This window comes from Phoca vitulina, unplaced genomic scaffold, assembly GCF_004348235.1.
Source record: "Phoca vitulina isolate PV1807 unplaced genomic scaffold, GSC_HSeal_1.0 scaffold69, whole genome shotgun sequence".
NCBI classification, from domain to species: domain Eukaryota; kingdom Metazoa; phylum Chordata; class Mammalia; order Carnivora; family Phocidae; genus Phoca; species Phoca vitulina.
Window position 1 is genome coordinate 5,885,714 of NW_022589772.1, and position 14,178 is coordinate 5,899,891.

General features: G+C 35.2%; 1 protein-coding gene across 2 annotated transcripts in view; it reads right to left on the reverse strand.

The window, feature by feature from the left end:
• COL4A5 (collagen type IV alpha 5 chain) overlaps window positions 1-14,178 on the reverse strand; it is a 225,875-nt gene that overhangs the window by 27,409 nt on the left and 184,288 nt on the right. For both annotated transcript variants that reach the window (XM_032392788.1, XM_032392787.1), the window contains exons 37-40: window positions 5,285-5,411; window positions 2,358-2,438; window positions 1,619-1,717; window positions 1,039-1,089 (exon numbers count right to left, since the gene is read on the reverse strand). In XM_032392788.1, the coding sequence (XP_032248679.1) occupies window positions 1,039-1,089; window positions 1,619-1,717; window positions 2,358-2,438; window positions 5,285-5,411 (358 nt within the window). The remainder of the gene's footprint in view (window positions 1-1,038; window positions 1,090-1,618; window positions 1,718-2,357; window positions 2,439-5,284; window positions 5,412-14,178) is intronic.

Genomic DNA, 14,178 nt, shown 5'->3' on the forward strand with positions numbered 1-14,178 from the left:
CTGCTTACAGAAATATTTATTAGAGTATGTATAGAAATATAAAAACAATAATAGCTTGGATCCTGAAAGATACCCTTTGTATTAGGACACAGAGCAAAGATCACATGATCAGTAGCTGCGAGAAAATAAAAATCGAAAAAATAGAAAGGTTTAAAGTATTGGCATGAACAGGTTAGAGATGCCTTGGGGAAATTCCTTAAAGAAATATTTTGAGGCTAATTTTGAGACTAATGAAGATATGGATCTTCAGTGGTTGCTGTATGTCCCTGAAGACAATTCTATTCAAGATTTAGAATCCCAACCCAGACAAACTATTGTCAACATTTTTTTTCTACACCACCAACATACCTGAAAGCGATGTAACAGTGGCACATTAAAGTAATAATTTTGACATTGGGATCATGGGAAGGATATAGGAATTTCTAGGAGATATGTCTGTAGTTTGAAAAAAACTTCCATAGAATAGCTAATGGTCACTTCAGAACATAAACAGGCACATCTGTACACACAATCAGTCATTCAATTAATGCTTTGGTGCTTACAATGAAAAGTAAGAACAAGTGAGGGCACGTAGATGTATATGAGCACATACCCACCCAAAACGCAAGATGTATATTAATATGAAGTTTTCCATTTTTGTTATTGGTACATATTTCTAAAGAGTTTCCTTATATTACCTTGGTTTTGTTTCCATAGGGAGAAAAGAGTATTTTTTTTCCAGCTGAAAGACTTTTAAAAAATTTAGTGAAATCTACCTCTTTCTACAACTTTGCTTTCTTTATCATTTCCTCAGCAGTTACTTATGAAATTAACAAAAGGATATTTATATGTAAATTTCCTTAAGAATGCATTTTTATGTAGCACAACTCTTTCTACTAAATTGTTAATTAAGAACTGCTTTAAGATATAACTTTAGCTTTGAGTTTTCTGGGGTTGTATGTGCATTTTATAACAGTAAGTGGTGAAGATGGAAAAATAAATGTACTGGAGCACATTCTCTTTATATGGACTGATCTAGTATGTTTTATGAAAGTTTACCAGAAAGTCCTGGGAGTCCAGGGGGTCCTGGGATTCCAAAGCCCGGCTGACCTGTCAGAGCATAAATCCAAACTCTCAAATAGATAATAATAAATGAAACAAGGACAAATTATTTTGGCTCATTCAGTTTTTTACTGAGTGCTACTATGTTATATGAAACATGCAGAAGATTTGTTTCCAACATGGAACCACAATTCAAACATGAGAAAACTATAAAGACATATTCTACTTGTGATAAGTGTTAAATATACCTTTATATACATATAGATCTATAAATGGAATATAGATTGCATAGTGAAACGAGGTCATCCAGAAAGGATAAAAACAGCTGGGTAACTTCTTCACATGAAAAACTGGGCAAGAAAGGATATGGAGTTTTTTATAAGAAGGAGGCAACCTGATTGATAAACGTGAAGTAATATTCTCAGTAGAGTGCAAGAAGGTACTTAGGAAGGGAAAAGTGTATAGCAGCTTAGAGGTTAAGAAAGAAGATATAATTTCATTGTGGGTGAAAAAGGGCAAAAGTTAAAGAAGACAAGAAAGAAATTAGAAAATTAGGAACAATGAAAAAATATAGCACCTGGTTCACCCTTCTGTCCAGCTGGTCCAGGAATACCATCTTGACCTGGGTTGCCTTTTTCACCCGGAGGCCCTGGTGGCCCAGGACGACCTCCACCACCTAAAGTACAGGGTACAGCAGGTTATACCTATCCTCCCAATTCCCTTTCCTTCCATATTGCCCATTCTCTCCATACTAGCTTCAAATAGTTCTATCCAAATGACACAAAGTACCCGAGACACCCCTTTAAATGACGAAATCTTGTGAAAAAGAAGCACAGAAGGAATAAAGGCTAATAAGGAAGAACTTTATCATTCACTCAGTATCCAAAAACTTACAGTTTCTCATTTTAATCTAGCTTTAGAATATCAAGGAGGGTAAGGTGTGGGGGTGGAATGGGGTGCTATTATAGGCCTCATATGTGGGGCCAGAGAAGTGACTTGCTTTAGAACTCAGTAAACAACAGTGCTACACTTTGCCATTCCGAAAAATACCAGAGCTTCCACTAATTGTAGGATATTTGAAATAACTCTCCCTGGAAAGAGCCCCCCCAAATAAGGTTCCAAAGTAATAATTTTAAGTAACTTTTTTTAAGAGTTGTTCACTTAAAAAAAAAAAAAAAAGTTGTTTCCTTTGTACCTAACAAGTAGAACTAAGTTTCCTTGTCTTAAAACTGTTCACAGCTCCCAGAAATGATTTGACTTTCCCAAAATGAATATGAGCCTTAGTTTTACAACTAATCCTTAGGTTTCATGCTTACCTACAGGACCAGGTTCTCCTGGAAGGCCAGGGTTCCCAGGAGGACCATTAATACCTTTTGCTCCAGGAAGTCCTGGGGTTCCTAGAATAAAGAGTTCAATTTAGTAATAGAAGAAAAACTGCATTGCTTTAAGAGTTACAACTCAAACTTACAATTTATAGAGTTAGCACAGAAACAGTGAAGAATAGGGGGAAAAACAAGGAAGATGCTGGTATTTGCTCAATATTTTTAAGAATAATTTTAAGTTTTAAAGTGATTTATCCAGAGGCTGGCATTATTATAATATTCATAATAAAAATAATCACCACAATATTACATTGGTAGAACTGGTAGGATTCCACTGTATGGATATACCAATTTTTTAATCCATTCATCTATTATCAGACATTTGGGTCATTGTCAGGTTTTAAGTATTATGAATATCTATTCAGTTTACGGAAATCTGTTCTACTTCCAGTTTTTAGCTATTATGAGTAACACTGCTATGAATATTTCTGCACCAGTATTGTTGCGGATATATGTCTTAATTTATCTTGGATAAATACCTAGATAGGAATGGAACTTCTGAGTCAAAGTAGGCATATGGTGCATCTTATTAAAAAGAAAAAACCTGCCAAACTAATTGACACTCACAACAATGTTTCAGAATTCCAGTTGCTTCAGATCCTTGTACAACATATGGTGATATCAGTTGTTTTAATAATAACCATTCTGGTAGGAATGTAGTGCTACTTCATTGTGGTTTTAATTTGCATTTCTTTGATGGCTAATAATATTGATCACCTTTCCATGTGCTTATTGGCCATCCATATATCTTCTTTTGTGAAACGTCTGTTCATAGTTTTCCCCATTTAAAAAAAGTGGATTGTATATCTTGTTATTATTGAATTGTATAAGTTCTTTATATATCCCAGATATCAGTCATTTGTCAGATATATGTTTTGCAAGTCTGTGGCTTCCCTATTCATTTCCTTAATGATGTCTTTTGATGAGCAGAACAGAAGATCCCAGGTTCTTTAAAAGAAAAAAAACCAGTGTAGAGCAATTGAATATCTGTTTGAAAAAAAATGAACCTTGACCCCTACTTCACACCATAAAAATATTTTTATTCGAACAAATCATAAACCTAAATATAAAAGCTTAAACCTTAAATGTTACAGAAAAAATAGAAGGATACGTCCATAAACTTGAGTAGGCAAATATTTTATAGTAGGACACAAAAAGCACTAACTATGAAAGAAAATTAATAAATTGGACTTTACTAAAATTAACTTTTGAAAAAAAATTAGCAACTTTTGTTCATCACACAACAGTATTAAGAAAATGTCATCACACAACAGCATTAGGAATGAAAGGCAAATCTGAGACAGAAAGAACATATTTGTAATACATGTATCTGACAAGGACTCAAATCCAGAATATATAAAGAACTACTCTGAATCAATAAGAAAAAAGGGTAAACAATCCAATAAATGTGAGCAAAACAACATGGAGCGGGCATTTCAAAAAGATGCTATCCAAAGGGCCAATAAGAATATGGAAAGGTGTTTAATATTGTTATCATTTAAAAATGTAAATTAACACTTCAATGAGACACTTCTATGTACCCACCAGAACAGCTAAAATTAAAAAGACTGATAATACCAAATGAGGTGAGGACATGGGCAACTGGACATTTCACAATACAAAGTACTAACCACAATATAATCACGACAAGCCACCAGTAGCCACCCAGGAACATTTCATAGATTGCATGTGAGACTGTAATTTATAAAACCACTTTGGAAAACTGGCACCATCTACTAAAATTAAACGTATACCTACTCTACGATTCAGTAATTCTACTATCAAGTTATTGTCTAAGAGAAATGAGTATGTATGTCCACCAAAAGACATGTCAAAGAATGTTAATAGCATCTTTTTTTTAATAGTCTCAAACTGGAAACAACCCAGGAGTCCATCAACAGGTGAATGGGTTATTGATTATTATGTATTTCTTCAATGTACTATTACAGAGTAATTATATAAAAAAAAAAAACTACTGACACATGCAACAAGACAAATGAATCTTACAGGCATGAGTGAAAGAAGCCAGACAGAAGGATATATATTGTATGATTCCATTTATATGAATTTCAAAAACAGGTGAAATTACTTGATGGTAATAGTAGTGTTACCTTGGCGGGGGGGTGGTTTCACTGTGAAGGGGCATGGGTAAAACTTTATGGGGCAAGGAAACTATTTTATATCTTGATATGTGTGGTGGGTACATGTATATATATACGGGTGAAAACTCATCTATAGTCTTGTACATTTTACTCTACATTATACTTCAATAAAACGTTAAGGAAAAGATAACCAAAGGCCCACTCTATCCATGCCACTGTGCGATCCAAAAGACAAACAAACGAACAAATTAAATACAAGCATAAACAGAGCAGATAGTATAACAGTGTAGTTCAGGCTACCTACTTGACTATAATGCTAAGTCCCTTTGCTTGCATGACTCAGTCCTTGTCATATAAAAGAACTGAACAGTAGTCCTACCAAAAGCCACCTAACTGTGTGCCTGAGCACAACTTTCTAAGAGAATCAGCGGCAGGCTAAGATCTGGTAGTGTATATTATCACCTACAAAAATAGTAAGGCCTCTTAATTGACTTGTGGCTAGCAGTCAAAGATTGAAAAATGCTCTACCAAACAGTTTTTGCCCAGAGGATATTGTCCTGCTGAGCTGGTAATACTCATTCTCATTTTATACAGAAAGAAATTTGGGCAAAGAAAAGTTAAAGAGCTGGTTCAAGATTATATTGCTAGTCAGTATCTCATTGGGAAACAGAATAGCAGTCTGCCAAATAAGTTGCTCTGTGGTATGGGTTAGAGTAGATAGGAAGGAGAGAAGGAAGCATTTAAGAAAAGGAATATTACCAGGGAATCCAGGAAGGCCTGGCTGTCCTTTTGCTCCAGGGGTCCCTGGTAATCCAGGCAAACCAGTATCTCCCCTAGAACCTTTGATTCCAGGGTTTCCTGGGTATCCAGGCAGACCAGGTTCACCCTAAAACCACGAATAAGAAGATAAAACTGAGTCTCTACATGACTTAGATTGTATAACAACATAACATTATTTATAGAGCTTTTATTATATGTCAGGCACTCTGCTAAGTGCTTTACATAATATGTTTTGTTTAATTACTTGTAGAAATTTAGCCTGAAAATGCTTTGTTTAATCATCACAACAGCTCTTTGAGTTAGGCTTTATCATCTCTATTTATAAATGAGAAAACTGAATCTTGGAGAACTCAAGTGCCTAATGGCTCTAGCAAGCAGCAGAATTAGAATTTGAACCAAGTCTGTCAGACTCCAGAGGTCATGCTATTTCTAAAATATGTAAATGTATTATCTCATTAATCCTTAACAATTTGGTAAGAAATACACTATCCCATTTTACAGTGTTGCAACTAATAAGTTGTGGGGTCTGCATTTGGATCCAAATAGTCTGATTTGAACCTGTGATTGTTATCCCTAGTATGCTACAATGAAATTCACTGCTTACAATAATTATGTCCAACAATAGTTACAGTAGGTTCTACTGCAAAAAGTAAATTTAATCTTAACATGAATAAGTCTAGCAATTCTTCAGTGAACATCTCAAATCCCATATCCTCCATGAAGCCTTCTAGGACAAAGAAAGCTTATGCTAAGAATGTAGGGAAGGTTCTTACTCTGTCAAATCAATAATGGTTTCACATACGCATGTCTTGACTCTTCAACTACACTGAACATTCCTTTGGAGTCAGGGACAATTCATATGTAACCACTTTTGCTCAGCGAACTTTTGCATTATGTTTCCTTCTAATAGAGCCTTAGAATTCATACCCACTTTCACAAGTTAAAACAAGTTTTCCCCAATAACAATGAGAACATGCTGTAACTCTAAATCTACCAGTGTCCACTGCTTTGCTCATGAGGATCATGACCTCTCCAACAAAGTGTCACTGTTCAACATCATCTACTGAATACCTCCTTCTCCATTTAGTGCTTGTGCTTGTCTAGGTGAATAAGATCATCTATTTGTGACTCAAATGATTCTGCATTATGGCAAAAGCCTTTTTAACTAATTCCTTTTCTCCTTACATCCCATTGGGCTGGGAATATATGTATTTTGGTCTGAACCCTTATAAATCAAACATCTAGCACATTTTAAAAATTTTATTATGTTATGTTAATCATCATACATTACATCATCAGTTTTTGATGTAGTGTTCCATGATTCATTGTTTGCATATAACATCTAGCACATTTTTACACACATAATAGGTATACAATTAAATTCTGGATTGAACTGGTTCCACCTTAGATATTTACACAGAAAAGCTTTGAATAAACTATCATAATTCTTCTTGTTATTCATGAACCGATGACATTTATATATCAAAATGAAAAACAAGAAGAAAATTCCAATAGTCTGCTAATGGTAAACTTGAAAGGCAATAAACAAGCTCCTGGTGATTTATGATAAAGTATGTTAAGTTCTACAAACAACCCAAATCTCTTAATTTCAACCAGCACTTGGTTCCCCACTACAGTTCTCACCACTCTACGGCCCTATTCTAAATTGTATAAAGAAAGTAAATATTTCACCAGGGCTTCTGAAAAGGACTACAATTTGCTAGTTGAAGTTTTATCTAAGTTTTTATCATTCATACACTTTCAGAGAAAGCAATGAGCTTCCAAAAAGGTAAGCAAGAAGAAATAAAAAATAAGAAGAGTTTACTCAGAACATCAACAAACTGGCCAGAAATCTTGTAAATCACTCTGAGAAAGGAAAATTCTATTTACAAAGCAAAAGCTTGATAGGACTTGAATAGACTTAAGCCACAAATATCTACATTTGTTCAAATGTTAACCTTTGATATCTTTTTTTATTAAGATAAAATTGACATATAACATTAGTTTCAGGTATACAACACAATTTGATATTTATATATATTGTAAAATGATCACTACAATAAATCTATTTAACATCCATCACCATACACAGTTATAAAATTTTTGGTTCTTGTGATAAAAACTTTTTTTTTTTACTCTCTTAGCAACTTTCAATATACAATACGGTATTAACTATAGTCACTATGCTGTACATTACATCCGATGACTTATTTAGTTTATAGCTAAGTCTGTACTTTTTAACCTTCTTCACCCATTTCACCCACCCTCCAATATTCCACCCCCATATCTGGCAACCACAACTTTGTTCTCTGTATCTATTAGCTCATTCTTTAAAAATTTTTGTCTATTTATTTATTTTTATTTATTTATTTTTAGATTCCACATATAAATTAGATCATATGGTATTGGTCTTTCTCTAACTTATTTCACTTAGCATAATGCCCTCAAGGTCCATCCATGTTGTCACAAATGGCGAGATTTCATTCTTTTATATGGCTCAGTAAAACCCCCTTGTATATATATCCCACATTTTCTTTATCCATTCATATACCAATGGACACTTAAGTTGCTTCCACATCTTGACTACTGTAAATATAGTACAATGTATATGGGGATGTGTATATCTTTTCAAGTTAGTGGTCTCATTTTCTTTAGATAAATATCCAGAAGTTGAATTGATGGATCATATGATAGTTCTTTTTTAATTTTTTTGAGGATCCTCCATGCTATTTTTCATAGTGGCTGTACTAATTTACATTCTCACCAACAGTACACAAGTTTTCCCCTTTCTCACCATCTTTGCCAACACTTCCTAGAACTTGTCTTTTTGATAATACCCATTTTAACAGGTGTGAAGTGATATCTCATTGTGGTTTTGATTTGCATTTCCCTGATGATTAGTCATGTCAAATACCTGTTGGCCCTTTTCATGTATTCTTTGGAAAAATGTCTATTCAGTTTCTCTACCCATTTTTAATTGGATTCTTTGTTTCATTTTTAATGACTGTATGAGTTCTTTGCATATTTTGGATATTAACTCCTTATTGACATATGATTTGCAAATATTTTCTCCCATTCAGTAGGTTGCCTTTTCACTTGGCAACTTCCCTGGCTGTGCAGATTAGTTTGATGTAGCCAAACTTGTTTATTATGCTTTTATTGCCTTTGTTTCTGGAGACACATCCAGAAAAACACTGCCAAGACCAATGTCAAGGAGCTTACTGCCTGTTTTCTTCTAGGAGTTTTATGGTTTCAGGTCTTACATTTAAATCTTTAATCCATTTTGAGTTCATTTTTGTGTATAGTATAAGGTAGTAGTCTAGTTTCATTCTTTGCCTGTGGCTGTAACTTTTCCCAACACCATTTATTAAAGCAGCTGTGCTTTCCCCATTGTATATTCTTGCTTCCTTTGTCATAAACTGACTATATTTGTGTGGGTTTATTTCTGGGCTCTCTATTCTATTGCATTGATCTGTGTGTTTGTTTTAATGCCAATACCATATTATTTTGATTACTATAGATAGTTGTGTAATATAGTTTGAAATTAGGGAGTATGATACCTCCAGTGTTGTTGTTCTTTCTCAAGATTGCTTTGGCTAGGGGCGCCTGGGTGGCTCAGTCATTAAGTGTCTGCCTTCAGCTCAGGTCATGATCCCAGGGTCCTGGGATTGAGCCCTGCATCCGGCTCCCTTCTCCGCGGGAAGCCTGCTTCTCCTGTCCCACTCCCCCTGCTTGTGTTCCCTCTCTCACTGTGTCTCTGTCAAATAAATAAAATCTTAAAAAAAAAAAAAGATTGCTTTGGCTATTCAGAATCTTTTGTGGTTCCATACAAATTTTAAGATTGTTTCTTCTATTTCTTTGAAAAATAGCATTGGGATTTTGATGAGGATTGCAGTGAATCAGTATATTGCTTTGGGTAATATGGACATTTTAACAATATTAATTCTTCCAATCCATGAGCACAGAATAATTTCACATTTATTTGTATCTTCAATCTCTTTCATCAATGACATAGTTTTCAGAGTATAGGTCTTCCATCTCCTCAGTTAAATTTATTCCTAAGTATTTTATTCATTTTGATGCAATTATAAATGGGAGTGTTTCCTTAAATTCTCTTTCTGATAGTTGGTTGTTAGTATATAGATATGCAACAGATTTCTGAATGTTGACTATGTACCCAGTGACTTTCCTGAATTTACTAGCTCTAACAGTTTTTGGTGGAGTCTTTAGGGTTTTTTTTAATAAATATAAAGTATAAATATACATACACACATATACATTTATTTGTCTGCAAATAGTGACAGTTTTTACTCCTTCTTTTGCAATTTGGATGCCTTTCATTTCTTTTTCTTGCCTAATTGCTCTGGCTAGGATTTCCAATGCTATGTTGAATAAAAGTGGCAAAAGTGGGCATCCTTGTTTTGTTTCTAATCTTAGAGGAAGAACTTTCAGCTTTTCACAACTGAGTATGATGTTAGCTGTGGGCTTCTCATGTATGACCTTTATTATGTTGCAATACATTCCCTTTATATACCCACTTTGTTGAGAGTTTTTATCATAAATGGATGTTGAATTATGTCAAATACCTTTTCTGCATCTATTGAAATGATCATATGATTTTTATGCTTTATTTTATTAATGTGATGTATCATATTGATTGATTTGTAGATGTAAACCTCATCTGTGCATCTCTGGAATAAATTTCACTTGATTGTGGTATATGATCCTTTTAATTGTTGTATTGTTTAATTTGGTTTGCTAATATTTTGTTGAGCATTTCGGCATCTATGTTCATCAGGGATACCAGCCTGTAATTTTCTTTTTTTTGTGGTGTCCTTGACTGGTTTTGGTATCAGTGTAATGCTGGCCTCATAAAATGAGTTCAAAAGTGTTCTCTCTTCTTCAATTTTTTGGAAAAGTTTGAGAAAGATACATATTAAATCTTTAAATGCTTGGTAGAATTCACCAGTGAAGTTGTGTAGTTCTGGACTTCTGTTTCTTTGGAGGTTTTCTGGATTACTGATTCAATCTGTTTACTAGTAATCGGTCTATTCAGATTTTCTATTCCTTCATGATTCAATCTTGGAAGATTGTATGTTTATTGGAATCTATTCATTGCTTCTAGGCTCTCCCAATTTGTTGGCATATAATTATTTGTAATAGTCTTATGATCTTTTGCATATCTGTGGTGTCAGTTGTAAATCCTTCTCTTTCATTTCTGATTTAATTTAATTTAATTTTTTATTTGAGCCCCCTCTTGGTGAGTCTAGCTAAAGGTTTGTCAATTTTGCTTATCCTTTCAAAGAACCAGCTCTATTTTTAGTCTCTATTTTATTTATTTCTACTCTGACCTTTTTAAATTTCCTTCCTTCTACTAACTTTGGGCTTCATTTGTTTTTCTTCTTGTTGTTCCTTTAGATGTAAATTTAGTTTTAGATTTTTCTTGTTCCTTGAGGTAGGCCTGTATCACTATGAACTTCCCTTTTAGAACAGCTTTTGCTTCACACCATAGATTTTTGAAAGTTGTATTTCCGTTTTCATTCTTCTCAAGGTATTCTTTCTATTTCTCCTTTGATTTCTTCTTTGGCTCACTGGTTGTTCAGTAGCATGTTGTTTAATCTTTATCCATTGATGTAAGTGGGATATTAAAGTCCCCTACTATTAACTGTATTGCTGTCAATTTTTCCCTTTAGGTTTGTTAATATTTATTTATTTAGGTGCTTCTATGTTGGGTGCATTAATATTTACAAATGTTATACCCTCTTATTAGATTGATCCCTTTATCATATGTAATACCCCTGTCTTTTAATACTGTCTTTGTTTAAAAGTCTATTTTGTGTGATATAGTTTTTTTTTGGTTTCCATTTGTGTGGAGTATCTTTTTCCAGCCCTTTACTTTCAGTCTGGGTGTGTCCTTATACTTAAAGTGAGTTTCTTGTAGGTAGCCTATTAACTGGGTCTTTTTAAAAATCCAGTCAGTCATGCAATGTCTTTTGACTGAAGAATTTAGTCCATTCACACTTAAAGTAATTATTGATAGGTATGTACCTACTTCCATCTTGTTAATTGTTTTCTGGCTGTTTTGTAGTTCCTCTCTGTTGTTTCTTCTTCTTTTGCTCTCTTATGTTGTGGTTTGATGACTTTCTTTAATGCTATTATATTTTCTTATTATCTTTTGTGGATCTATTATAGGTTTTTGCTTTGTGGTTACCAAGAGGCTCACAGATAACAGCCTAGATTAAAATCTTTTTAAGTTGATAGTAACTTGAGTCTGAACACATTTGAAAACTACATTTTTACTCCCCCCTCATTTTATGTCTTTGATGTCACATTTTACATCTTCTCATTTTGTGCATCCCTTAACTTATTATTGTACTTAGAGTTACTTCTACTTTACTTTTGTCTTTTAACCTTCATACTAGATCTGTAAGTGATTAATCCACTACTTTTACTATAGATTTACTTTTACCTTTGAGATTTATACATTCATATGTTTTCTTGTCACTAATTAATGCACTTTCTTTTCAGCTTAAAGAAGTTCCTTTTTAATATTTCCTGTAAGGCCAGTTTAGTGGTGATGAGCTCTTTTAGCTTTTGATTGTCTGGAAAAGTCTTTATCTCTCTGTCAACTCTGAATGATAACCTTGCTGGGGAGGGTATTCTTGTTTGGAAGTTTCTTCCTTTCAGGATTTTGAATATATTGTCCCATTCCCTTCTGGCCTACAAAATTTCTGCTGAAAAATCTGCTTATAGTCTTATTGGGGTTCCCTTGTACATAACAAGGGGTTTTCCTCTTGCTGCTTTTAAGATTCTCTCTTTAACTTTTGACAGCTTACTTATAATGTGTCTTAGTGTTGATCTTTTTGGGTTCATCTTATTCGGGTCTCTATGGTCTTTCTTGATCTGAATGTTTTCTTCCTCAGATTAGAGAGGTTTTCAGCCATTATTTCTTTAAATAAGTTTCCTTCTCCTTTATCTCTTCTCTTTCTGGGACCCCCTATAATGCAAATGTTATTGAGATTTATGTTGCCTCGAGGTCCCTTAAGCTATCTTTACTTTTGAAGTTTTTTTTTTCCTTTTTGATGTTCTGTTTGGGTGAGTTTCACACTTGTCTTCTAGATCACTTTCTTCTGCTTCATGTAGTCTCCTTTTCAACCTCTCCTGTGTACTTTTCAATTCAGTTATTGTATTCTTCAGCAAAACAGCTACTTCCCCCAGTCTTGAAGGAGTAGCCTTGTGTAAAAGATACAACTTATCCATCAACCTTAGACCTAAGTTCCTTGTTGTCTCTCAAATCTTTGTAATTGTCTAAGCAGCCTAATTTATTCTTGATATGTCCCAGTTGTTGAGGGTGTGCCAAGACCTGTCAGTTTTCTAAAGGGAGGAATCTCCATCAGTACCTAGTTTCAGGCTGATTGGAAGCCAGATCCCGAGGTAGCAGTTTAAAAGTATGCAAATATATATAGTCCTGTGGTGCCACAATAGTAAACCTTGCTGGCCTGCAGAGTAGGTGGATCTGGAGTTGTTGAAAAACTCAGGGCTTCAGACAAATGTATCAAATCCTTTCTGGGAGGTACCAGCAAGCTGTAGCAAGGCTGAGGAAGAATGCAAAGATGGCATACTCCAGCCTACATTCCCTGAGAGCACTCCTGTAGCCTCTAGATGTATGCCAAACTTTTAAGTCTGCCCTTCAGGCAGAAGCTCCAAGACAAGTAAATAGGCCTTTTTCACAGACAGACTGGGGATTTGTTTCAGTATGCTGTCTGTGTAGTGCTCTGGGGCGGGGGTGGTAGCATGCCAAGAACTGTCTCTCTGATTGTTACAGTCTTGTGGGATTTAGGAATGCAAGCCCCCTGGCCACCAGAGCCTGATGATTAAGGAGTGACTCCAGTATGGACTGCATGCACCTGCTGGCTTTTGTGGGGGCCACTGGAGAGCACAGAACTGGTATGTGGCTCTTTTGCAGGGCAACAGGAGAATCTAGGGCTGGTGCTTCCCTGCCATCTTTAGTGGGGCAATGGGAGAGTGCAGGGCTGGTCACACTTGCCAGTACTATCAAGATAAAGGGAGAGTACAAAAATGGTGCCTGCCAGCACTTCCAACTCCAAAGAGAGTTCCAACATACTCCTGCCCCTCTGGCAGATGCTTTAATATTAGCAAATGAATCTCCCTCACAAATAGTACAGGCACCTTCAAACTGCTGCTTTCGCACTGGTTCCTGAGGTGGGTGAGTCTGCATGCAAGCCCTTTAAGAAATGCATCTCAGTTCCCCACAGCCCTTTGGATGTAAGCCCCTTTGGTTTTCAAAGCCAGATGTTTTGGAGGATTGTCTCTCTGTTACAGGTCACAGGGGTTAGGGTGCTTGATGTGGGGCATGAACCCCTAACTCCTCAGGGAGGAGGTCCAGATTTGTAAGATCCCTTCTGCTTGTGGGTAGTGGAGGTGGGGTTCTGGATGAGACCATATTTCTGCCTCTGCTACCCATTGATGTTGCCCTTTTATTATTTGTTGTGAAGGAAGCTGTTCAGTTAGTTTTCAGGTCTTTTTTCAGAGTGAATTAATTGTTCCCTATGTAGCTACAGATTTGCTGTGTCCATGGGAAGAGGTATGTTCAGTATCTTCTTATGCCACCCTCTTGGACTGCCCCACCACTATCCTTGTTTTTAACAACTCACTAATTATAGAATTTTTTCTTATGCTTGACATCCTCCAATCATACTATTATGTCTTCTGAAACTTTAATTCTACTCTCTCTATAATATAGGCAGTCTCACTTTGCACAATAGTATGGAACTATAAAAATGAAGATGCAAGCTAAAACCATGTAAAAGAGATCTTAATAATGAGAAAAATATGATTGTTCCATGACCTTT